The 24,168-nt window shown below is 41.1% G+C and overlaps 1 protein-coding gene and 1 long non-coding RNA gene across 7 annotated transcripts in view; one reads left to right on the top strand and one right to left on the bottom strand.

The window, feature by feature from the left end:
- LOC127047140 (uncharacterized) overlaps window positions 1-1,472 on the top strand; it is a 604,330-nt gene extending 602,858 nt beyond the window's left edge. For both annotated transcript variants that reach the window (XR_007773311.1, XR_007773312.1), the window contains exon 3: window positions 1,429-1,472. This is a non-coding gene — a long non-coding RNA (uncharacterized LOC127047140). The remainder of the gene's footprint in view (window positions 1-1,428) is intronic.
- The window catches only part of ANKRD17 (ankyrin repeat domain 17), a 168,010-nt gene that overhangs the window by 108,031 nt on the left and 35,811 nt on the right, over window positions 1-24,168 (bottom strand). Inside the window, exon 1 of one of the 5 annotated variants that reach the window (XM_050944967.1) lies at window positions 19,554-19,668. The exons of the other annotated variants lie outside the window; for them this stretch is intronic. Coding sequence (XP_050800924.1) covers window positions 19,554-19,607 — 54 coding nt within the window. The 5' untranslated portion in view covers window positions 19,608-19,668. Of the gene's footprint in view, window positions 1-19,553; window positions 19,669-24,168 lie in introns of those variants that run through there. 5 annotated transcript variants of the gene reach the window in all.

The raw sequence follows: 24,168 nt of genomic DNA, 5'->3' as shown, positions 1-24,168 counted from the left end.
AGACAATATACTGTACTTCCAGTAACAAAAGAACCTGCTAGCCTGGAGCTTGACTGACAGGTTAACCACGCCCACCTAAGCTCTTTTTGCTGCTAACATTCTTAGTTCTGGTGTTCCAACTGCTCTCCCTAAATGAGCCCTGAAAGGCATCACAGTAAATCTGTTACCTGTGTGCCAAGCTCGAGAAGTCAGGTTGTGAGCTCTTAGGTTTTGCTGGGAGTTTTCCCTTCTCTACTAACCTGCTTCCTTTCCTCCACTCCCTACCCGCAGTCCTTACCTGGACCACGGTCCACAGGATTAACATTGCAGCCAGAATGTTAACCTTGATGCAGACATGCTATACTACCTGAAAACATCAGGAGATGGCCCAAACTGAGGTCTCTGCTGATCAGGGAGGGATGTTACATGGATAGACAATCTCCTCATGCAGCCTTCATTTCCTGAAGTGACCTATCAGCTCTCTACAGAGTAAAGTCCAGCAAATGCGGACAAATATAAGGCATGAGAGACATGTGGCCAGACTAGCTGAAGGCGATCTACCGAGCACCTGCGAACTTGCTGCCCTCATCCTCTGCACTGGTCACCCAAATCCAGCAACACACTTGGACTCCAGTAATCCTGGCTTCTCGGAACTGTCCTGTCAAGCAGCACTTATCTGCTTGGAGATTTATGTTGCTTAAATGAGTGTTCGTGTGGTCATATTACTGTCCGTGACCAGCTCTTTACAGCTACTGTAAGGATTATTCTTGGAGGGAGCCTACTCCTGAGACTCCTCTAGCTAACTAGACACTTCATTCAAATATACGACAGTATCCTGGGAATAAGCCCCTCCTAATAGACACAAATGGCTTTTTGGATTCTTCCCTGTCCTCCCGGGGCTTCCCTTCTAGTGAACAAACAATAACAAAGCTTCCCAAAGATCTAAAAACTAAAGGTCACTGCCTCCTCCTCTGCAGAGTGTGAATCTTCCTCCTAGGACTCCTGGAGACTCAGAATCCAAATTTTTTGATACTCAGATTTTGATTACACTGGTTGTACAAAACAGAAAAAAATATCAGGACCTGAGACACTCCTGCTAAGGTTCCCCATTAGAAAGAACACTTAACTTTTTGGAGCAGGTAGTGAGCACCGAATGGCTCAGTCGGAGAAAGAGTCCACTCTGAGCGGCTATGTTAAACTGCATAAAAACCCGATAGAAAAGCACAATAGATTTGACTTCGTCTTTATAAGGTAGACCTACAAGATCTCTTCAGTTAAGACCATTATTCCTGTTAAGGCTGTTATTGCCCCGAAAGAGCTCTATTTAATCTTTGGTCCACTGGGGCTTACTTAAAAGGGACTAACACTAGTGGTATTGTGCCACCCTCATCCTGTCTTACAGACAAAAACAAAGCTTGTGAGTAACTTGGGGAAAGTGAGCCCAGTGAGGAGGGGAAAAAAAAAAAAAAAAAAAAAAAAAAAAAAAAAAAAGACTTCTAAGCAGCTTCTTTCCCCTACGTCCATCCAGATTTCCTGTCATTGCCCCTGGCCTTGATCATATACAAGCAAGTCGTATCATACATGCATTTAACTTACGCAAATTCAACTATACATGGTGGGCAAAAAAAAAAAAAAAAAAAAAAAAAAAAAAAAAAAAAAAGATACCTGTAAATAGTGTGGGCAATTCCACCCAATGAGTGTATGCCCCGGAGTGAGCGTGAGATGGGAGACGTGAATCTGCTGTTCCCTCAGTCAGTCTCAGTTCCCACGTGCCTCTCATAGTGTGAGCATCTTGCTACGCGGAGTGTGATTCTAGTGTTTAAAGATACATATTTTATTGTATAACATGGCCCCTAAACATGGCCAACTAATTCATCTGGTGTTCAACTGAAGAAACAGCGATCTGTTCCAACGATGGAGGAAAAACTGTGTTGGACTTATTCAGACAGTATGTCGGTCTCCAACATGGCACGTAAATATGTCTGCAATGAAGCTAGCATCTGTGCCATTAAGATTTGAGAGAAATATTTGTCAAGCTGTGGCGTCAAGTGCTCCAATAACTGCTAGGTGACGAGCCGGGGGGTGATAAGACTTTAGTGAAGACTGAAAAGGCATTAAACTTATGGCTGGAAGACATGAACCATAAACGTGTGCTTATCGATGGCAATACATTGCGAGAAAAGGCTCTTAACCTCCACGCGCTGTTCACATCTCCTGCCTTAGAGGGACAGCCTTCTGACGAGAAGGGATTCAAAGCCAGTCACGGTTGGCTTAACAGTTTTAGGAACCACTTCAACCTCAAAAACATGCAGACTACTGGTGAAGATGCCTCTGCCAATGAAGAGGCAGCAAAAACCTACCCTGAACAATTAAAGAAAATCATAGAAGAAAAGGGCTACCTTCCAGAACAAGTTTTTAATGCTAACAAGACTGGGCTCTTCTGGAAAAAAAATGCCCAACCGCACTTATATTTCAAAATCAGAAAGACAAACCCCTGGCTTCAAAGCAGCTAAAGACTGTGACTGTGTTGTTTTGTGGCAATGCGGCTGGGCATTTAATAAAACCGGGCTGCAAATCCCCGTCCCTTAAAGGCAAGTGTCAAACAGATAAGTAAGAATTAATAGAACAAAAGTACTTCATATCTCTTTTGCCTGTAAAGTGTTAATAAGATCAGTGAGCCTGGCTGTCACCTGACCAGAGGACCAATCAGGGGATAGGATACTTTCAAATCTTGAGGGAGGGAAGTTTGTGTGTGTGCTGTTAGATTTTGGTTGTTGTTGTCTCCGGGTTCTGAGAGCGACCAGACGTGCAACCAGGTTTCTCTCCAGTCTCTCTGATACAGGCTCTTATGTGTTCAGAATAGTAAGTACCAGGTAGATAAGGCGAGTTAGGCTTATGTTTGTTCGCTTTATTTGCAAATGTGTATTTGGCTAGGAGGAGTTCAAATGTGTATTTAGCTGAAAGGATTTTACTTTGTGCTTGTATACTTAGGCTGGGAGGGTATTCCCAGTGTCTATAGCTGAAAGACCCTGGAACATATTCCATCTTAAATTTACAAAGATAATTTTTACTGTTTTTTCTTTCTTTAATTAAAAGCTTTTCTTGTTTAAGAACCTGATTGTTTTCTTATTTTGGTGAGACCCCAGGGGACTGGGTCTGGATCCACCAGGGAATTGGTGGGGAGAAAGGAGAGAAGGGGGAGAGAGAGGCTAATTTCTCTCTGTGCCAGGATTACTTTCTCTCTCAGGGAGAGTCTGGGAGGGGGAAAAGAGAAGGAGAGGGTAAGGTGAATTTTCCTCTCTGTTTTGTGATTCAAGGAGTTTGAATCACAGTGATCTTCCAGGGTAACCCAGGGAGGGGAAGTTTGGGAGAGGCAACGGTGAGGGAAAGAGTTTACTTTCCTTGTGTTAAGATCCAGAGGGACTGGGTCTTGGGGGTTCCCGGGCAAGGTTTAGTGGGGACCAGAGTGTACCAGGCACTGGAATTCTTGGTTGGTGGCAGCGCTACAAGTACTAAGCTGGTAACTGAGCTTAGAGGAATTCATGCTGGTACCCCATCTTTTGCACGCTAAGGTTCAGAGTGGGGAATTATACCATGACAGCAAGAAAAAAAATCTCCTGCTTGTGTTCTGGCAATCAAATAAGAAGGTTTGGGTGACGGCAGCATTATTTCTGGATTGGTTCCACCAATGTTTCATTCTGGAGGTCAAGCGGTACCTCGAAGAGAAAAGACTGAACTTTAAAGTGTGGCTGTTCATAGACAATGCTCCTGGTCACCCTGCAGCACTCTGGTTTGCACATAACGACGTCGAAGTCGTCTTTCTCCACCCCCACCCCCCCCCGCACCCAATATCACCTCCATCCTCTCAATCAAGGCGTGATTAGCTGTTTCAAGGCCACTTACATGAGGCTTATGTTCTCACAGATATGTAGCACTATGGATGCTGAACCCAATCTTAATGTGATGGAGAGCTGGAAGTTCTTCAACATTGCCAGTTGCATCACTTATATTAAATAGGGAATGGATGCAATCAAGTCCGAAACAGTCAATGCATGTTGGCAAAACCTATGGAAAGAATGTGTGAATGATTTTAAGGGTTTCCCAACCATTGACAAAGAAGTGAAACACATTGTTCAGGTAGCCAGGCAAGTGGGTGGTGATGGCTTCATTGACATCCATAGAGAAACACTAACTAACAAAGAGTTAGAAGAACTGATAAAATCATCTACAGAAGATGAAGATGACAACAACTAACGGGAAGAGCCAGCAAGTTGGAATCTTCATAAATTTGCTTAAGTATTCCAAGCAGCAAAACACTTGAATGATTTAATTTCTGAATACGATCCCTCTATAGAACAAAGCCTCAAAATCACATGTAGTATTATGGATGATTTGACACCATATCAAGAAATGTTTGAACAGCTCAAGAGATAACAGCGACAGTTGTCAATCACGTTTTTCAAGGAAAAACAAACAACCAGCAGCAGATGAGTCTACGCAATCAACTTCTCGAGCTGAACCAGAGCCAACCACTTCGTCTATGACTCGCTCTCCATCACCCAAGCTCTCCGACACCTCTGTCTCCTGGATCGACATCAAGCCCTGACAATCCCCTTTATTTTTAAGTAAAGTACTATAAAACTTAGTTTGCATATGCACTCTTTATCATATACTATACATTACTGTATACATTATACATATTACTGTACAGGGTTGTATACACAAAACCATGTACAGTATACTGTACTTTATGGGTGATTTAACAGATTTAAGGGTAATTTTGACTACACAAGGTTTTCGCCTTACGTGCTGACTTTAGAACCTAACCCCAGCGTCCGATGCGACGCCACTGTACTGCATGGATGGGTTTAATGGATAAATTCTCAATACAGGAGTCTCTAATCCATAAACAGAGCACTCTGCTACATAGATAGACCACTGATAAAGTGGTCAGTTTAAGGCAGGGTCTTCACTGATGACTGTCCCAGTTCTCTCCTAGGCTCATCCTCTGCAATAGGTATAGATGACTAGGAATGCATCACCGGAGCCAGAGTCCATGTCAGAGGGTCGGCTGTGGTTGCTCCTCCCCAGCTCTCAGTACCATGCCTCAGGGCCTGGTGGATTTCTCTCCAGAGGCTTTAAAATGTCTTACCTTATGGGAGGACACTGAGCTCTACTTCTGTGTTTGGCATGGACCCCCCGCGGTGCCAGACTTAGGCACTTGAGATATTGATGCCAACTTGAATACTGTTCATGCTGAGGTCTGCTTTGCTGCCATCTTCTCCATGCTAATCTTCAATATTGCTTGTCAACTAAATAGAGTGCTGGATGAGGCAGACTTATCCACTAGCAGAATTCTGGAGCTCATCTCCTCACCATCTGATGAGACGTTCATGGATTGTTCCAGAAGATGGAGTTTCAGTTTTTCATCTTCTGCATTTGTGCAGAGAAGGATAAGCATACCAAATGTCTGTTCAATATACATGCCTCTCCTAGACAGCAGAGACACCTGCTGTGTCAATCTTTCAAGAGAATAAGCCCATCACAGGTTGGACAGGCTTGAAGTCTGTGGTACTGGGAGGTATAACTGTTAATACCCAGCCCAATTGGGCCAATGCAGATCACAGTGGTCACATATGAAACAGTCAGAAGAGTTTGTGAAGGAGTGGGGAAGATAAACTGTATTTTATCCAGAACTAGAAACTAGTAGTCAGACACTTCCCAGTTTCCATCTTGCTTCCAAAGGCAGTATGGGGGAACTGAGGAAGAGTCACTGCCACATCACCCATTAATGCCCTCCCACGGGAACACAAGGAGACACAGGGAGATTCACACTGAATATTCAAATATTTGTCATCTATATTGTCCATTATTACAGACATGTTAAAAGCTGGTAACCGGTTTTGCACAATTGCTTCAGGCTGTGGTTAAAGCAGAGAGAATCTATGAAACAACTGTACACTCATCATATGCCATTCCCCTAAACAGCAAAAATAATTGCCAATTTAAGTAGCCAGCTACCCTAGACCTTCTTCCCAAATGTTCTGATGTTGTAGCAATAGAACAGGGGTTTTTTACTATATGGTTTACAATTTTTTAGCAGGCCACTTCCTTTTAATATACACAGCCAGCATGTTCCAGAGAGGGAGAGAGCTGAAAAGATGGTCAATATATGTAGGAAAAATGGCAGCTGCCTGAGCTAAAGTAAGAAGGGAACTTATATGCCTATTTCCTTAGAAGTCTAAAATATGTAATTAAAGTTTGCAGAGATAAAACAGAAATTGTTAAAATAAATTAAGGTACATAAAAGTCCTGTACACTTCTTCTGACAGGAGAGCCAAGAAATAATACAGTAGATTTGAGAGGGGATAACAGAAGATTGTGCTTATACTGTTGCGCAAGTAAAAATGCAGTCATCCAGAACTATTAATGCTTATTAATGGTAACTATTCTAGATTTATACTGCAACTTGTCAGATACCAGTTACAGACATTAGGAAAACATACTTGTTGTTTTAAAGTAAAGTAAAGGGGAAAAAAAAATCAATATCGTAGCTATAGTGGAAAGCAACAATGGGTTCATGAAAAAACTATTTCAGATTGAGTCTTATCAAAGTTTATAAACTCTCCCCAAGACCTCTATGCCATAAAATTCCCACAGCAGGGAGTTTCCCCAAAGCTGATAAAAACAGACAACTTCCCCCCCTTCAAAAATGCCACCAAAAGGCTAAAGCAGCCAATAGGTTTGTCCAATCTACTTCAAGAAATTCCCCCTCTGGCTTCACTTTAGCCATGTGTCCTTTTCCCGAGGATTTTATGGGTTTCACTGGCAATTATATAAGTACACACTTATCTAACTAAAGTGCAAAACTACTGCTATTTGAAGATTACAAGTAAATTGAGACAGAGAACCAGTTTTTATTTCAGCTCCAGGTTAGACAAAGAGAAATCCAGATGTGGTGATGGACAGCAGCTTGACCTTGAGACAGACAGCTGCAGCGCTTGGAAAATTTAGTTACACCAGTGACAGAAACTTGCTTTTATGAGATGAAAGAATCTAAATCTTCAGTTTCTACAGATTATTCCTGTTAAACTAAAAGAGTTGGGGAACTATTTTTAAAAGTGCTCAACACCCACCAGGTCATATAAAAAAAGGGGGTGGGAGTGCCTTTGCTTAAGCAAAAATAAGACTCAATCCTTCCTGAAAATCTGTACCCATGTTTCAAAAACCCTTGGAGAGACACAAAAACTTTGCCAACATAAACCTATTGCAAACCCATGCAATATAGCCCTCAGGAGTCTGCAGGCAGACTGCTCCAGTTTCTTTCCCCTCATTTTTGTCAAGCAGCAAGAGATCAACATTAACACCGGGGATACTTTTCAAAGTCTTGCAAGCTTCAGTGAATCTGTCAAATATCTTGTCAATTCCCTACTGTCACGGAGGAAAGCTGTGATCAAGGCAACAGAGGCAGTCATAGGGAGTTACTTCTTGGGGGGAGAGGGAGGGCTCAAAATGAAAGCTGGGGAAGGAGCTGTAAAGAACCAAACCCCCTGCAAGCCAGCTAGGTGGCTTTAGTAATGGTGTAAAGTACCAGAAACACAACCACTCATGCCAACCTGTAAACTCTGAGGTGGTGCTGTAATCAGAAGGTTCTGGTGAATGTGTATGAGGCAGAGGGTCGTAAGATTTTATTTCTCCCTTCCAGCAGCTTTCAGGGGTGAAAGATTTAATTTTACGTGTAGACAACTACTAGCCAGATATCTATGAAATAATGAGCCTCCAAGCAAGGACCAGGAAAAGTATATGAGCAGAAATCCTAGCTCCCTCTTTTTCTGGGAGCTGGAGGTGTCAGAGGGGGCTGGAGGTGTCAGAGGGGGCTGGAGAAAGGAACATGATTGCTATTTACTACCTATAACTAGTAGGATTAGTCCCTCCTGCTAGTAAGTGCCAGGTAAATTACAAGTCAGGCACCACATTTTCCACACACACACACCCCGGCCCTCCTCCGCAGACTAATTCTTCAACTCTACATTTGTAAGAATCATATTTGTTTGAGAATTTGAAGTCCAGACTGCCCTTGGAGGGAAAAAAAAGACCTCAGAACAAACTCCTCATCCTGCTCAACAAAGTAGCACTGTAGCTGTTACATGAGCGAGACCATTTCTTCATTACTTTAACCAAAGGAACACTATAATAATGTGGGTAAGGCTGTAAGTATACATAGATTTGCTTTACAATCTTTCTCTGAACCATTCCCTTCCCTATCTCTGTTTAATATAGTGCTGTTCCTTGCACTAAGAGCTCGGCTGAAATTAAGGTCAGGCTTGACAAAGCCCTGGCTGCGATGATTTAGTTGGGGTGGTCCTGCTTTGAACAGAAGGTTGGACTAGATGACCTCCCGAAGTCCCTTCCAACCCTGATATTCTATGATTCTGTAGCATGCCTGGTCATTGGATGACAATTATTTATGCAATCATCACTTTGATTCAAAATAAAATGGCATACATGCAATGAATCCAGCCTTAGCTTGACTGTGCATTAGGATATAAAGTCCATTTCTACTTCAGTCTCAGCTGACAACCAACTTATTAATGCTATTGTATACTGCTAAATGCACAACTCTTTAAATGTTCAAGTGCTGTACAAACATCTGTCAACATAATTATGTAAACAGTGTATCAAATTAAGTTGCTGGGTAAAACGGAAGTTGGAGAAAAGAGTGCTATTTACAGTGTGAGGGTTTCTAAACAAACAAAATTTGGGGGACCTTACGACCTGTGTTACATGGGAGGTCAGACTAGATGATCACAATGGTCCCTTCTGGCCTTTGAATCTACGAATAAATTCCACAGATGCTACACAAAACTTAAGAATCCTATTAAACTTCAAATACTGAATAATCTGGGGGCAGGAAATGGTCATGAGTATGGCCTAGCCCTTCAATCCCTTTGATCATGGACTTAATACACCACTGCTAGAGTATTTGCCATGATTAGGAAAAGAAACTGTTCCCATACAAATTGTGAAACTGGCTGACAGTACATATAGGAACTGCACAGAGAAAGAACAAATGCTTGGGCACATCAGCAGCCAGGCTGATATTTAATAGGAAAAAATTTTTCAAAAGAATAAAACCCAAAGAACTCTAAAGAGAGGATCTGGAAAAGGATCTGATCATTTGAGAGTAGAAAGGAAAAAAGGAAAACAAAAGGGAAATAGGATGCTACAAACTGTTAATACAGAAATAAGGAGGTACAAGTGACAACTGCGAATACAGAAATTAAAATTTGTTTTAAATTCTGAGTGATCAAAAGTAAGTTTAATGTTGTAAGATTAATACACATTTATAAAAACTCAAGGGTGTTTTATTTTTATTTTTTTAAAGCTCTGTTACAATGACTGGTTTACTTTTTCTCCTTTGTATGTCATACAATACATGTTACATCCAAAGTAGTATAAAATGCTCCCCATCCCTCACTTAACTATCATTCCACTAGGTACAAGGTGATCTAGCAGTTTGGCCCTTATTCTATATTGAAACTTTTAGAAGGCTTACCATGGTGGCACAGGGCACAGGCTAGATTCTACAGATTCTCAAAACAGTCAGGCTGGTTTGGGACTTCAAACTATGGCTCATCAACACCTCGTTTGCTATACCAAAGGCAATCCGTTGCATAATGGTGTGGCACGGGTGAGAAGGAGTGACTTTTCAGTTTGTTTATAGGCTTTTCTATGGTGCTCAGCACTGTGATAACTTAACTCACAAACATTAAAATGCTTATTCTCAATCCTCATTTTTGAGATATGGAAATATCCCCATTTTACAGATGGGAAACTGAGGCACACCAAGGTAAAGGCCAAAGCCTACATTTTCAAGTGATTGGTGATTTTGGGTGCCTCAACTTCACATCTGTTTTAAAGACTCTCCATTTTCAGAAAAATGTTGGGAATCCACCTTCTAAAGTACAGGCAATTAAAGTTTAAGTAGGTCCAAGATATTTTTTTTAAGAGTATCTGACATTTGGCTATTAAATAGCTATTTAGATAACTAAAGCTTTGTCTATGCACAAACTAGCACCAATTTAACTAAAAGTATATTTTTAAACTGATTTAAGTCAATGCAAATTTGTCTGTACACACTTTTGGTTTAAAAGTGACATTTTAATTTTGGCTTAAACCTGTAAAAAAAAAGTTAAATAAAAACTTCTCTAAAAGGTGCGACCTTTAACTGATTTAGTAAAACCAGTGCAAACCCCATTGAGGGCACTTATTTCAGTTTAAAGAGAGATGTTACTTACCTTTCGTAAATAGATTTCTTCAAAAAATATTCCTCTGTGAGACCCACATGTGCTCCATGTGCCTGAGACCGGAAGATTCTTGCTCATAGTGTCTGTTGGTCCATGACTGCACTCTCTCCCTCTACCGAGAGCATAAGGAGCAATGTAAACCAATCCCCTCTCCAGTTCCTTTTCTACAGCAAACCAGTTACAATCCAAAGCAGCAGAGAGTGTACTTCTTGAAGGAGTAACCAACCCCTCATGAGAGAGGTCCCTGAAAAAGGATGAGGAAAGGCATTTTGGAAAGGCAGGGATAGGGCATATGGCATATACAAAATGTATGACATCAGAGGAGCCATTTCTTCATTGTTATTTTTCTCTACGTATGAAAAAAATTGAGCCAGCTGGCCAACAAATGGAATCTCAGGGTGGGAGAACATAGCCTCTGGGTCTGTTTGTCATTCTCACAGGTCTCATCAAATGTATTTCTTCCCTGAAGGTTGAGGACGGAAAGAAAAAGAAAGGAGCCTTCTGCCGTACCTTCCATGATGGTTTGTACTCTATGATGGTAGGAGGCGAGCTGGTGGTATAGCTTTATAAGATTGCTAGCTGAATTTTCTCCTGGGAGCTGAGGTGTAACTACAGAGGGAGAAGAATGTCATCACACTTGAGTGAGTGTCATGACTTGTCCGCCTTTTAGGTGAATAAACTGTCCCCTTCAGAAGTAAGTCTTTCACAGTCACCTGTACGTCTGAGAAACTCTGAAGAATGAAGCCTGGATTCCCACTGCAACACAATGGCAGTTGCCATTGATCTACAGGCTGCATCAGCCAGCTCTATTTCCATTTAGAGGGATGATCTAGCCACCAGCTTATCTTCTTTGATAAGGGCCTTGAATTGTGCTATGCCCTCCTGGGGGAGCTGGTCTTTAAATATTGCAAACTTGGAATAATTGACAGTCCTACTCTGCCAGTAGCACTTGATGGTTAGCTATTCGGAATTGCAAGCTTGTCACTGTAAATACCTTCCCACTGCCAAAAGGCCCAAGTATTTTGTTTCCTTATCCAAAGGAGTAGATCTGCTTTGTTGTTGTCTACTGCTTTGCAAGGCACCATCCACTAGCAGCGAGTTTGGGGCAGGATGAATATACAAGAACTCAGCTCCCTTAACTAGGACAAGGTATCTTTTCTCTGCACTTTTAGGTCTGGATGCACAAGTAGCTGCAGTATGATGCACACACACCCCTTTGTTGGCTCCAGGTTAGCCTCATTCACCAAGAGTGCCACTCCACTCTGTCCTGCACTTTGTATATTGTTCAGGAATTTATGGGATGACTGGAATTTCTCAGTAGGGATCTGGAGCTCCTCAGTAACACATCTTAATAGCTATTGGAAGTGTTTGTGCTCATCTGGCAGAGATTGTGATGCCAAAGTGACTGCTTTGTCAGGAGAAGACAATGACATATTCCACTGGACCTGCAGTACCCCGGGATCGAGTTCTCCTTTACTTTCTTCCAGGGATTCCAGAAGGAGCTCAAGCTGGTGTCTGGGAGGAGAGGGGAGTGCAACACTCACTGGGACTGTACCAACTCAGCACAGTGTGTATACAGGTCCCATAGCCCCGTACGGGCAGTAGGATGAGACCATCATGGGTTGTAGTAGTCCCCAAGGCATGGAGTACCAACAGTCTCAGGTGAGAAATGCCCCCTTTTGTTTGACCAGCATGTGACAATTCAGCTGACTTAGACTGAGTCAGGGAGGAGGTTTTCCTCTTAGAGTGGGATTGGAGGGAACCTCCTCTAGAACGTAGAACGTGCCTTTCTTGAATAGAGGAATCCTTAGTTCTACCTCCTTCTCACCTGAGAAGCAACAGTACCAAGGGATACATTTCTTGACACCTCTGCCCTATGTACAGAGGGTTCTGCCCAGCCTAGGTCAAACTGGGGTCTCATCTGCCACCCCATTAGATGTTTCCTAAGCCTTAATTCTCATGCCTGGCAGGTATGGCTGGGAAAGAAATGGCAGATACTACACTTGTCAGAGCTGCACACTTCACCCAGACAGTATGGGAACCTCTGGTGGACATCAGGACCTCTTGGGCAGGTGACACAGCTTTTTATCCCAGTATCCTGGGCACAGTTTGATGTCCATGCCAGGAAAAAAGGTGTGTGTAAGGAGAAGTAACTCCAGAAGGGAGCAGGGAAGGACTCCCTAGTTGCTTACTGTCTAAACTAAAACATCCAAAACTATCTAATAAGAAACTATTTTTAACTGTGTACAGAGGAAGTCTAAAGAAGAGCTCTGAGGACACTGGAGCGTTCCATCTCAGACCACACGGAGGCAAAGAGAAACTGGAGAGGTGGCTAGTCCAAACCAACCTTTATAGCCTCGGTTCAAAGCATAAGAAGCGGAAAAGCACAGGCACAGACCAAATGGACGCCCCTAACAAGAATCTTCTAGGCACATAGAGTGCAGGCCTACCCCACAGTGGAATACACACAGGGACCAACACTTGAAGTGGTTTGTTATGGTTTAACTCAAGCTAGTTTAAGTGAAACTGAAATAAGCTACAAAAACAGCAGTCCATACAGTCACTTCCACTGGCTAAAGCAATTTAGTTTAACCCATGCAAAGCATGTGTAGACAAGGTCCAAGACACTTAAATCAAAATAAACGTGTCTACACATAAGTTGCACTTCACCCAGATCAATTTAATTCAGTTGAACCAGTGAACGTGTGTGTTTAGAGAAGGCCTAAGCCAGTGACCTGATTTTCAAGGGTGCTGAGAACTTAGCACTACCTACACAGTCAGTGGGAACTGCTTCGGACTTAGTGCTTTTGAAAAACAGGGCTTTTCATAGGTGCCTACATAGAGATTCAGGAGCTAAGCTTCCACCACCTGTTTTTGAAAATATGAGCAAGTCGCTTAGACTGAAAGTGATTTAGAAAGTCTGAATCCTAGTCAGGAAGAGACCCCAGGTCTCCCAAGTCTCAGACCAGAATAGACCACAAGATCATTCTTCCCATAATGGCTATCTAAATCGGAGCCGGCTCTAGGTTTTTTCTCACCCCAAGCAAAAAAAAATTTTGGCTGCCCGACACCTCAGCTCTGGGCTCTCACCCCCATCCACCAGTGCCCACCCCTGGCCACACCCCCTGCCGCCCCAGCCCTGGGCTCCCCCCATCAATGCTGACTCCACCCACTCCCCCCTTGCCTCCAGCCAGTCAGGCACTGGCAGGGTGAGAGTGAGCAGCAGGGTTCCCAGGCCACGCCTCCTGCCTCCAGGACCAGCCAGGAGAGAGCCAGGGGACCGCGTCGGCAGGGGGCTGAGGAACTGGGGCAGGGCAGCCCCAGAGGGAGCAGAACCCTGGAAAACAGGACACGGGATGACCGGAATGCCGCCCCTAGTACGTGCTTGGTTTGCTGGTGCCTAGAGCCGGCCCTGTTCTAAATGAACTCTTCCTTGCTGCCTCTTCCTCGCTGCAGTTTGGGGCTAGTCTACACTAAAAAGGCTTTTCCAGTATTGCTATACCAGCAAAGCCCACTAGCAGAGGGACAACGTATACCAGCAAGAGTTCTTTTGCCTGCAAACTTAAGCCATCTCCCTTAATGATTTAGCTATAGTGGCAAAAGTGTCATTTTGTTAGCATACAGTATGTCTACATAGGGTTTTTTGCTGACATAGATATGTCAGGTCAGGGGGTAATTTTTTGTATATTCCTAACCAACATTACTCTAATGGCAAAACTTTGTAGTGTAGACCTGACCTCAGAGCTAAGCAACTATATCCAAATCTGAGTCAAGGTTGCAGTACAGCCACATGTTAGACTAAAATTATAGTTTATCCTGCATAGAAGAGTTCTTGTAGCTGTGAGGGGAAAAAAAAAAAAAAAAGTTACCTACTATTTTGCTTCTTTGAAGATATCGCTCCCTGGGATTTTCTCTATCAGGTCCTGGCCACCCAGCTGGGACAGGGCCTCTGTCTTACAGTGGGATCTTGTGCTCCCAGGCTAAGAACCCTGTGAGTACGGTATCTTTAAAGAAAAGCAAGATACCAAAATATTCCTTTCAGCACAGCATATCCAAACTACTGTAGCTGAAATGTAAGTCCCTATCTAAAACTACAAATGATTCAGAAGCAGAAGTAATGACTGGTTACAAGAGCTTCATTAAACCACAGGAGGAAAACAAATAATGTTAATCAGGATTCTATTTGAAACAACCTTCCCCATAAACAATTTAGAGAAATGAGAACACAAAAGAACAAAAAACAAGGAACAGACTTTGCATACCACAAGATTCTTTAATCAATATATTCAAGGGGACATTTCACAATGGAAGAAGGCTTGAAACGCATACTAAGATTTACTTGGTCAGTATTTTATTTACTATCATTACCTAGGTGGTTTAGTGTAAAAAAAAAAAAAAAAAAAAAATGCTGCCCTCCCCACTACCCCAAACAACCCACTCAATGCTGCTGTGAGGCACATACCCTCATTCTAACACCAGTTTATTGCCAAAAATAAGTGCCACAAAGGCTACTGCAGTATCTGCATTTAAACACAAACTTTCCAGTGCTCATTAGTAATAAGTAGGGCTGTCAAGCGATTAAGAAAATTGAACGTGCTTAATCACACTGTTAAACAATAGAATACCATTTACTTAAATACTCTGGATGTTTTCTACATTTTCAAATATATTGATTTCAATTAAAATAGAATATGAAATGTACAGTGTTCACTTTATATTGTATTACAAGTATCTGCACTGTAAAAAAATAGTATTTTTCAATTCACCTAATGCAAATACTATATTGCAATCTCTATCATGAAAGTTGAAATTACAAATGTAGAATTATGTACAAAAAAACTGCATTCAAAAATAAAACAATGTAAAATTTTAGAGCCTGCAAGTCCAGTCAGTCCTACTTCTCGTTCAGCCAATCGCTCAGACAAACAAGTCTGTTTATATTTGCACGAAATAATGCTACCTGCTTCTTGTTTACAATGTCACCCGAAATTGAGATCAAGTGTTCTCATGGCACTGTTTTAGCTGGCATTTCAAAGTATTTACAAGCCAGATGTGCTAAAGATTCATGTCCCTTCAGGCTTCAACCACCATTCCAGAGGACACGTGTCCATTCTAATGAAGCGTTCTGCTCGATAAATATCCAGAGCAGACTGACGCATGTTCATTTTCATTATCTGAGTCAGAAGGTTCATTTTCTTTTTTGGTGGTTCAGGTCCTACAGCTTCCATATTAGAGTGTCGCTCTTTTAAGACTTCTGAAAGCATGCTCCACACCTTGTCCCTCTCAGTATTGGAAGGCATTTCAGATTCTTAAATCTTGGGTCCAGTGCTGTAGCTATCTTTAGAAATCTGACATTGGCACCTTCTTTGTGTTTTGCCAAACCTACAGTGAAAGTGGTCTTAAAATGAAGAACATGTGCTGGGTCATCATGCAAGACTGCTACAACATGAAATATTTGGCACAATGGGGGTAAAACAGAGCAGGAGACATACTATTCTACCCCAGGGAGTTCAATCACAAATTTAATTAACATATTTTTTTTAAATGAGCATCATCAGCATGGAAGCATGTGCTCTGGAATGATGGCCGAAGCATGAAGGGGCATACGAATGTTTAGCATATCTGGCACGTAATTACCTTGCAATACCAGCTACAACAGTGCCATGTAAATACCTGTTCTCACTTTCTGGTGACACTGTAAATAAGAAGAGGGCAGCATTATCTCCTGTGAATGTGAACAAACTTGTTCGTCTTAGTGACTGGCTAAACAAGAAGTAGGACTGAGTGTACTCGCAGGCTCTACAGTTTTACATAACTGCACTCAAAAGCAAAACAATGTAACAAAAAAAACTACTTTTCAAGTTGCACTTTCACAACAGAAATTGCACTACAGTACTTATATGAGGTGAATTGAAAAATACTATTTCTTTTATCATTTTTACAGTGCAAATATTTGTAATTAAAATAATACACACTTTGAATTCAATTACAGTATAGAATACTATATATATGAAAATGTAGAAAAACGTCCAAAATTTAATAAATTTCAATTGGCATTCTATTGTTTAACAGTGCGATTAAAACGGTGATTAATCGCAATCAATTTTTTTTTAGTTAATCGCTATTAATCAACAGCCCTAGTAATAAATTATGAAAAAAAAAGCAATAGATTCATGTTTTAAAATGCCAAATCTGAAAATTCCATCATCCTTAATAATTAATATTAAGAGTTTGACACATCAGCATATTTATCATGGGATTGAAATTTCACAAAGTATGGATCCTTAGACATTTTACATGTAGACCAATGCGCAAATTCTGCCCTGATTTATCTCCACGTAACCTCAATGGCTTCAACGGGATAGTACTAAATTTATGTCAGGCAAACTTTCACCCCAGGACTGTTATTCACCCAAACCTAGTAGGATCTTCGAATTTTTCATCTCCGTATCATGTGAGAGCAAATATGAAACAAGTACAATTTCAGATTCCTCCTGCAGTAAATGATGCTTTAGAAATAGGAAAGCTTCAATAACAAATTCTTACATAAAACACATTTTATTAGTACAGAGGTAGAAATCAGTTCTCCCGCAGAACTGAAATTCCATACCTTCAAAGACGTAGATCCACATACTTGCTTATTAAAGAAAATGATTAAATATAAAAAATTCCAATTTCTTCTAGAACTAAAATCAGTCTTAAAAAAATTGTACTACCATAATACAAATAAAAAGATATAAAAAGATTATGCACAGCCAATCTAATTCCTGAAATAATACAATGAGGTTCATTAATGAGTGAATGATTTTTAGTTTGTTGAACTTAAGGAGAGAACAAGCACCAGAAAAAGATACTTAAAAATTTATTTAAAAATTTACTGTAAATGCATTTCATATTGACATAGCATTTCCAAATGAATTATTACAAACTCAGTATAAAGTTTAAAAGTACCTATACACAAGTAATTCTAGACAAACACAGTAACTTTGAAGCGTTACTATTTAAGGTCGCCAACACTGATTAAAAGTCAGTAAGAAACTGGGTCAAGGTATATCAACAGGATTTGTTTCATTACCAAAAAAGGAGCACAATGAATTTATGGAAGGTAAATAACTTGACACACTCATCTAATATATGTGTACAATTACAACATTTTACACTATGGATACAGCACAGTTTTGATTTTTATTTAAATACCTCTCAGTAATCCACTTAATCTTTAATGCATTTGGATATATATTCCTCTTTGGTTCACATGATACATATGCACTTAAATATTTAGCTTAATTATGGAGAAGACATAATGTGTTTGATCTGGCATATTATAGTTCACACATTCATCTCCCCTACCTCTAACAAAGAAAGCAAATGACACATTTTAAGCAAAAATATTTTATACGTAATAGGAAAAAGAAGTTAAACGCTTTCAATCCATCAGTTGTCCAGGAAATGCATGAGTCCAGGTATCTTTTCATTTGAATTTATGAACTATTAACATCTCCATAATAATTTTAACTCCATTATTGACAGACTATACACACACACACACACACCCCTCATTATAATTTCCAGAACTACTTCAACATTGATACCAAATGTTTTCATGAATATAAATTGAAAACCTTTTAAGTAAAAAATGATCACCCAAAAGGTCCAACTATTTAGAAAACGTACATTATTGATAGAACTCTTGGGCGTATTGAACTTTTGAAAATATCCAGAGTAAGGATAAAGGCTATTCTAATGCATTTTTGCTCACAAAACTGGAATTACGGAAACAAAAAAGATTAATATGAACTATTATTCGTACTCACTTTCATATTCTTCAAATTACCAAGGAACATATTGCTTAAAACATCAGGCTTAATCTAAACATAAAAACAAATAGAGGAGCAGTGAAAAGCTAACACATGGATATTGCTAGGAAGATTGAACTAGCATTTTGGAGATATAGCTAGAAAAAGGAGTTGTCATCTACTTAATGAAATAGAATCTAGTTCTTCATAAAGAAAGTCAAATAGAACGAGGCCACAAATATTGTCAAAGGTGGAGAGAGACAGCAGTAGTAGAAATTAAGTATCTCTATTGCATATTCAATTCAAGAGCGAACTGAAATAATGATGAAATAAAAGAACAAACAGCACAATCAGTTTTCATTCTGCAGAACAGCTAGAAGCTGTAAGAATCTTACTGCAATGTCAGCTCCAAGCACACACAAGGGCTCCAGAAAATGCTCATTGATCATGCAGCACTTTATAATGCGCAGGAGCCCCTCTCCTCCCTCTTTCCCCCAACCCCTCCCACAGCAGTATTATAGTAATTGAGAATTCTCAACACCAGTACCGCACATGTTAAAGAGAAAATAATCAATCACATCCTTGGCCTTCCTTGGAGTTATTAGCCTACAAAACAGATCTGGAAATCTAACTGGTATTTAAAAAACCTGCAATAACTCAGTATCGTAGTCTAACCTAGACCAATTAAACGAGAAATGGTCATTTCTTCCCTTCATCTTTAGATTGCATAAAACTCAACTGATAAACATTTACTCAGTAACAGATAGAAAACATAAATATAGTTTCTCTTTAGAGATACACAAAGGAAGAATGAATCATATTAACAACTGCGATCCTTTAAAACAGTAAAAATATCAAATTATATATTTTCATGCTTTGACAAGGAAACCACCAAAATTTAACATTTCAGGATTTATAAATATCCTGATTCTCTTTAAAAACAAAAAAAGTATTGCATTTAGCCAGATAACTATTTCCGATCTGGACCAAAGTATATATAGCAATTTAGCAACTCTCATCATTTAATAATTTGTTAATAGATACAAACAAAACAAGCAGTTTCTTTAACCAGCAAAATATAAGCACTATCAGGGCTTTATGTAAATTAATTGTGTAAGACATAGGATACTAAAGCCTTTGCAAGCTGCTTTGCAGACCCCACCTTTTAATGAGTTAATCTAAAGGTCACAAGCACGCAGGCATTTTATGAAGTCTGAGGTTCTTTCTTTTATTCCTCTCTACCATGCACCCCCGACTCACAATTTATAATCAAACAACTGACATGCTAATTCAGCTAATTTAGTAGCCATCTGAGCAGCACATCTCACAGAACAAGGACTGTGTGCCTTGCTTACATGCCTAGCTGCTCTTCCCCTCCTCCCTCAACTGAGTAATTCCTAAGCATATTCCTGTAGATAGATTTCTTTCTTCTGGCTTTCAATTTCATTGCAATTTGTAAATCAGCTCCTACCTCAAGAATGTCTTCTAGAACATATGCTTCCATCTCAGCCTCTGTCTCCACCATGTTTTATCAAACTGCCATGTTTCTTACTGCACTATGATTAGATCACTGCCAGCAGGAACACTCCTCTGTGTCAGCAAGGGAACAGGAAACGGAATGTTCTATTACATGCCTGAAAGAGGTTTTACTGCTTGCAAACCAGGCACCTACCAACTGAGCAGGGGTGACTGAATATGCTGTTTAAAGTCACAGCAGCCCTCTTCTGGAAGTACCCTTCAGATAAATAACCTAATCAAAGTAAGCAAGCAAGCCACCTTATTTTACAACGCTATCTTGAAAGCATTTATGTTTCAGATGCATTCAATGTCTTTAAAGAGGAAATCCAACCCGTCAGCTTTCCTAAATTCACTAAACCTAACGGGTGGCAGTTTTGTGGCACAGAAATTTATCTGGAGCAAAAGTTTCTAGAGTAGAATAGATGCTGTATCTGTGCAGCACTTACTGAGACATTAATGCCAGGCTCAGGCAATCCCAACATAGTAAAATTAGAATGAATCTTCAGTAAAGTATGGAACAAGCAATCACCTTGATTTATATCCAATGAATTAGGAGTTTAAAGTCTTCCTACCTTCTGACCTTTGCAGGAAGACTTCTGAGCTAAAATTCAATAGACTGAGTTTCATTCTTGTTTTTGTCCAAACAGCATTTTTAAATTCATTTCCCAAGCATGGCTCAGAATTCTGCATTTTTTTCCTACAGATCAGCTTCTTCTCTCCTTACAAAATTCTCAAGAGATGGGGCTGCTTGCAAGTTTCTCCTCCTAAAAATTCTCAGATCTAAACCTATAAACACTTTCTTCTAAAAACTGAATAAAGTTTTCTGTAGTCTCAACACTAGACACTGATCCAGCAGAGATGTTGAGCCACAACAGGACAATAAGCTGCCCTCTCTAACTAGGCTGAAGTGAGCACATTACATGCTCCCCAACATCCATTTGGTTGCCCAGCTCTACCTCAGGATGTTGCCATGCTGGGCTATTGCACAGCAATGTGCTTTTGGATGCTTCAGGAATTGCTGCTGTTTCTTAGCCAGTGCAGAGACTGCACAGCCTATTTCAGATGGATTCGCACGGGACACCCCAGCTTTCCATGCCACCCCAACATCTGTGTAGTCCCCAGTAGGGCTTTCTGACCATTCTCTCAGACATTGTACCAGGCCTCCTGGAGAAATTAGTCTCTAAATACCAAGCCTAGCCACTGCAGTGGCACCTGCTAGGGTCTCCAGGTGGTCTAAATCCTCTCCCCACAGTTGGAGCAACTACACTTTGAGAACCAATGTGGTGGGTGAGAGTGGAGGGTCAGAAGTGAGAGCATGTGTGCATAGCTAGGACCATGATGAGGTCTTTGAGAAGAAAAGAAAATGGAAGCGTGGAAAACTAAGACTAGGAAACCTAAAGAGGTGGACAAAGAGAGCAAGGAATAAGGTACAAAGGTGTGGATAGAACTGCTAAAAAAACATTGCCTGGGGACTGCTAGAGAACTTCTAGTCTGGCTCTTTTCGTTAGCAAAAGACTAACAACCGTATCTTGGTTTCCCACACACCAGACTGAACTACTGTCACTAAGCTGCTCATTCACTCATGACCCATTACAGAACTGAAATATTCCTTGGGCCAACAAGTTTAGCCAGTTCTAAGAAACATAGCTACATGCATCCCATTCATCTTCAAAGAATGAATTTGTGTAATGGATATATGAGGTTGACTCAGTTTCTGGTTGTTCTCAGGGTGTTGCTACAGAGGCAGTGTTAAGGTTGTTTGTGTGATTTGCATATTGTTTTGAGGTTATTAATATCAAGTAGAATTTCTAGAACAAAATCTGTGCTTTTTTGTATTTTTCTTAGAACTGTGGATCAAAGTAACATTACCTCTCCTCTGTATATTTAAGGCCCTACCAAATTCACAGCCATGAAAAACTAGTCACAGACTCTAAAATCTGGTCGTCCGCCCCGTGAAATCTGGTTTTTTTGTGTGCGCGCTTTTACCCTGTACTATACAGATTTCCTGGGGGAGACCAGAATTTCTCAAATTAGGGGTCCTGAACCAAAAGGGTGTTGCAGGGGGGTCACAAGGTTATTGTAAGGGGGTCATGGTTTTGCCACCCTTACTTCTGAGCTGCCTTCAGAGTTGGACAGCAGGGAGAGTGGCCACTGCTGACTGAGGGCCCAGCTCTGCAGGCTGCTGTGCAGAAGTAAATGTGGCAACACCATATCATGCAAACCTTACTTCTGTGCTGCTACCAGCAGTGGCTTTACCTTTAGAGCTGGGCTCCCTGCCAGCAGCCACCGCTCTCCAGCTCTGAAGGCAGTATCATCGCCAGCAGCAGCACACAAGTAAGGGTAACAACACTGCAACCCACCCTACAATCAACTTTGACCTCCCCACAACTCCTTTTTGAGTCAGGACCCCTACAATTACAACACAGTGAAATTTCAGATTTAAATAGCTGAAATCATGAAATTTATGACTTAAAATCACATGACCGTGAAATTGACCACAATGGACGATGAATTTTGTAGGGCCTTATTTATAGGGTATTGGTTAGTCCACTATATCCAGTTCCAATGTCCACAGTTTTTAAAACATGTTGAAAATTTGGATATAGTTCAGAAAAGAGATGCAAAAATTATTAGAAATTGGAAAAGCAGCAAAGAATCCTGTGGCACCTTATAGACTAACAGACGTTATGGAGCATGAGCTTTCGTGGGTGAATACCCACTTCCTCAGATGCATGTCATCTGAGGAAGTGGGTATTCACCCACGAAAGCTCATGCTCCAAAACGTCTGTTAGTCTATAAGGTGCCACAGGATTCTTTGCTGCTTTTACAGATCCAGACTAACACGGCTACCCTCTGATACTAGAAATTGGAAAAAACCCACTAACATTTAATGAGAGACTCAGTGAGCTCACTAGATTAATCAAAAGAGGTGACTATCACATCTATAACTACCTTCACAGGGAGAAGCTCTTATTTTAGAGGGATCTTTAAGTTGGTCTAATAAAACCTAATGACTGGAAAATGAAGTTGCAAATATTCTAACTGGAAGAAGGAAAATTAACCACAGAAAGTGGTAAATTCTCCCATCACTGAGCTTTTAAAATTGAGATTGGATATCTTTCTAAAAAATATGCTCTCGTTCAATCACAAGTTATTGGGGCTTGACAGCGTTCACTTATATAGTAAAAAAATCATCAGTTACAGGAATTGCAGGTGAAATTTTATTACCTGTGTTATGCAGGAGGTTAGACTAGATCAGAGGTTCTCAAACTGCGGGTCACGACCCCCTCTGAATGGAGTTGCCAGGGCTGGCTTAGACTGCTGGAGTCTGGGGCTGACGCCCGAACACCATTGCCCAGGGCTTGAGCCAAAGCCCGGGGGCTCCAGCCCTGGGTTGCAGGGTTCAGGCTGCAGGCTTCCTACCAGGGGCTGAAGCCCTTGAGTTTCAGGTTTGGCCCCCCTGGCCAGAGTGGTGGGGCTCAGGCTTTGTTCCCCCCCCCCACTCTCCAACCTGGGGCAGTAGGGCTCGGGCGGGCTCAGCCTTAGGTCCACCCTCCAGGGGTCGTGAAGTAATTTTTGTTGTCAGAAGGGGGCTACAGTGCAGTGAAGTTTGAGAACCCTGGAGCAGATGATCTGAGCAGTCCCTTCTGATCTTAAAAACTAAAAGGCTTTTGTTAGGGAATCTATGTGTAGAGCAGAGCTGTGACCGTTTTCTGCTGTCAAAGAGTGCAGTATGGGGAGGTAGGCAGTGGGGAACAACTTATTCTGCTCAACTGAGTGTTCCACATACCCCCATCAACTACCACAAGATAAAGGAGTTTAGAATACGTGTTCTCTTACTGTGGATGAATCCCACGTTTGCTAATGCACTGCTTTCCATTCTTTATGATGTGGAAATCTCTCAGTTTCCAGAAGAATTCTTTGCTCCTGCAACTCAATCAAGGAGTATCTCTCATTTAAATGTTCCTCATCTTGGACCTCGTGGCGCTGATGCTTCCTGATCTTGTTCCTTGATTCTGGCTAGTATTTATTAGAATCTGCATCTCTGCTTACCTCTAGAATCATCACACTAGCACAATGCGTACACAGGTATCTCCAGTGGTGAGGCTGGCATTTACTAGTATATGCAGACATTCTATTCCCTCCAACCAGAACTTTCCTCCAACCAGCAAAAGAGAGATTAAACAATGGTACCTGGTGTTCCTGCTGCTCAGGAAACTGGGCGACCAACGCCAAAGGAAGACTATCATTACTGGCTTCTCATCCACAGATGTCATGGCACTATTAACTACCTTTGTGTCACTGACATCTTAAGAGCTTGCATGAAGTGCCTTGAAAAATCCACTCACCTATAAAGAGCAGGAAATTTTCACAAGGGTCATTACACTCTGCAGAATCTAAATTTTCATTTAAAATAAATGTTTCTCACCCACATGGCTATGAAGAATAACTTCTGAATAAAAAGCAATATTAAACCAATGCAATGCTGTCTTCAAGTCGATGAACAGCTCTAGGGCCTCCGCTGCTGCTCAGATCTTCAACCACATTACAGCAAATTGGAAGCTGAC

This window comes from Gopherus flavomarginatus, chromosome 3 (genome assembly GCF_025201925.1).
Source record: "Gopherus flavomarginatus isolate rGopFla2 chromosome 3, rGopFla2.mat.asm, whole genome shotgun sequence".
NCBI classification, from domain to species: domain Eukaryota; kingdom Metazoa; phylum Chordata; order Testudines; family Testudinidae; genus Gopherus; species Gopherus flavomarginatus.
This window is presented reverse-complemented; position numbering and strand designations above follow the sequence as displayed.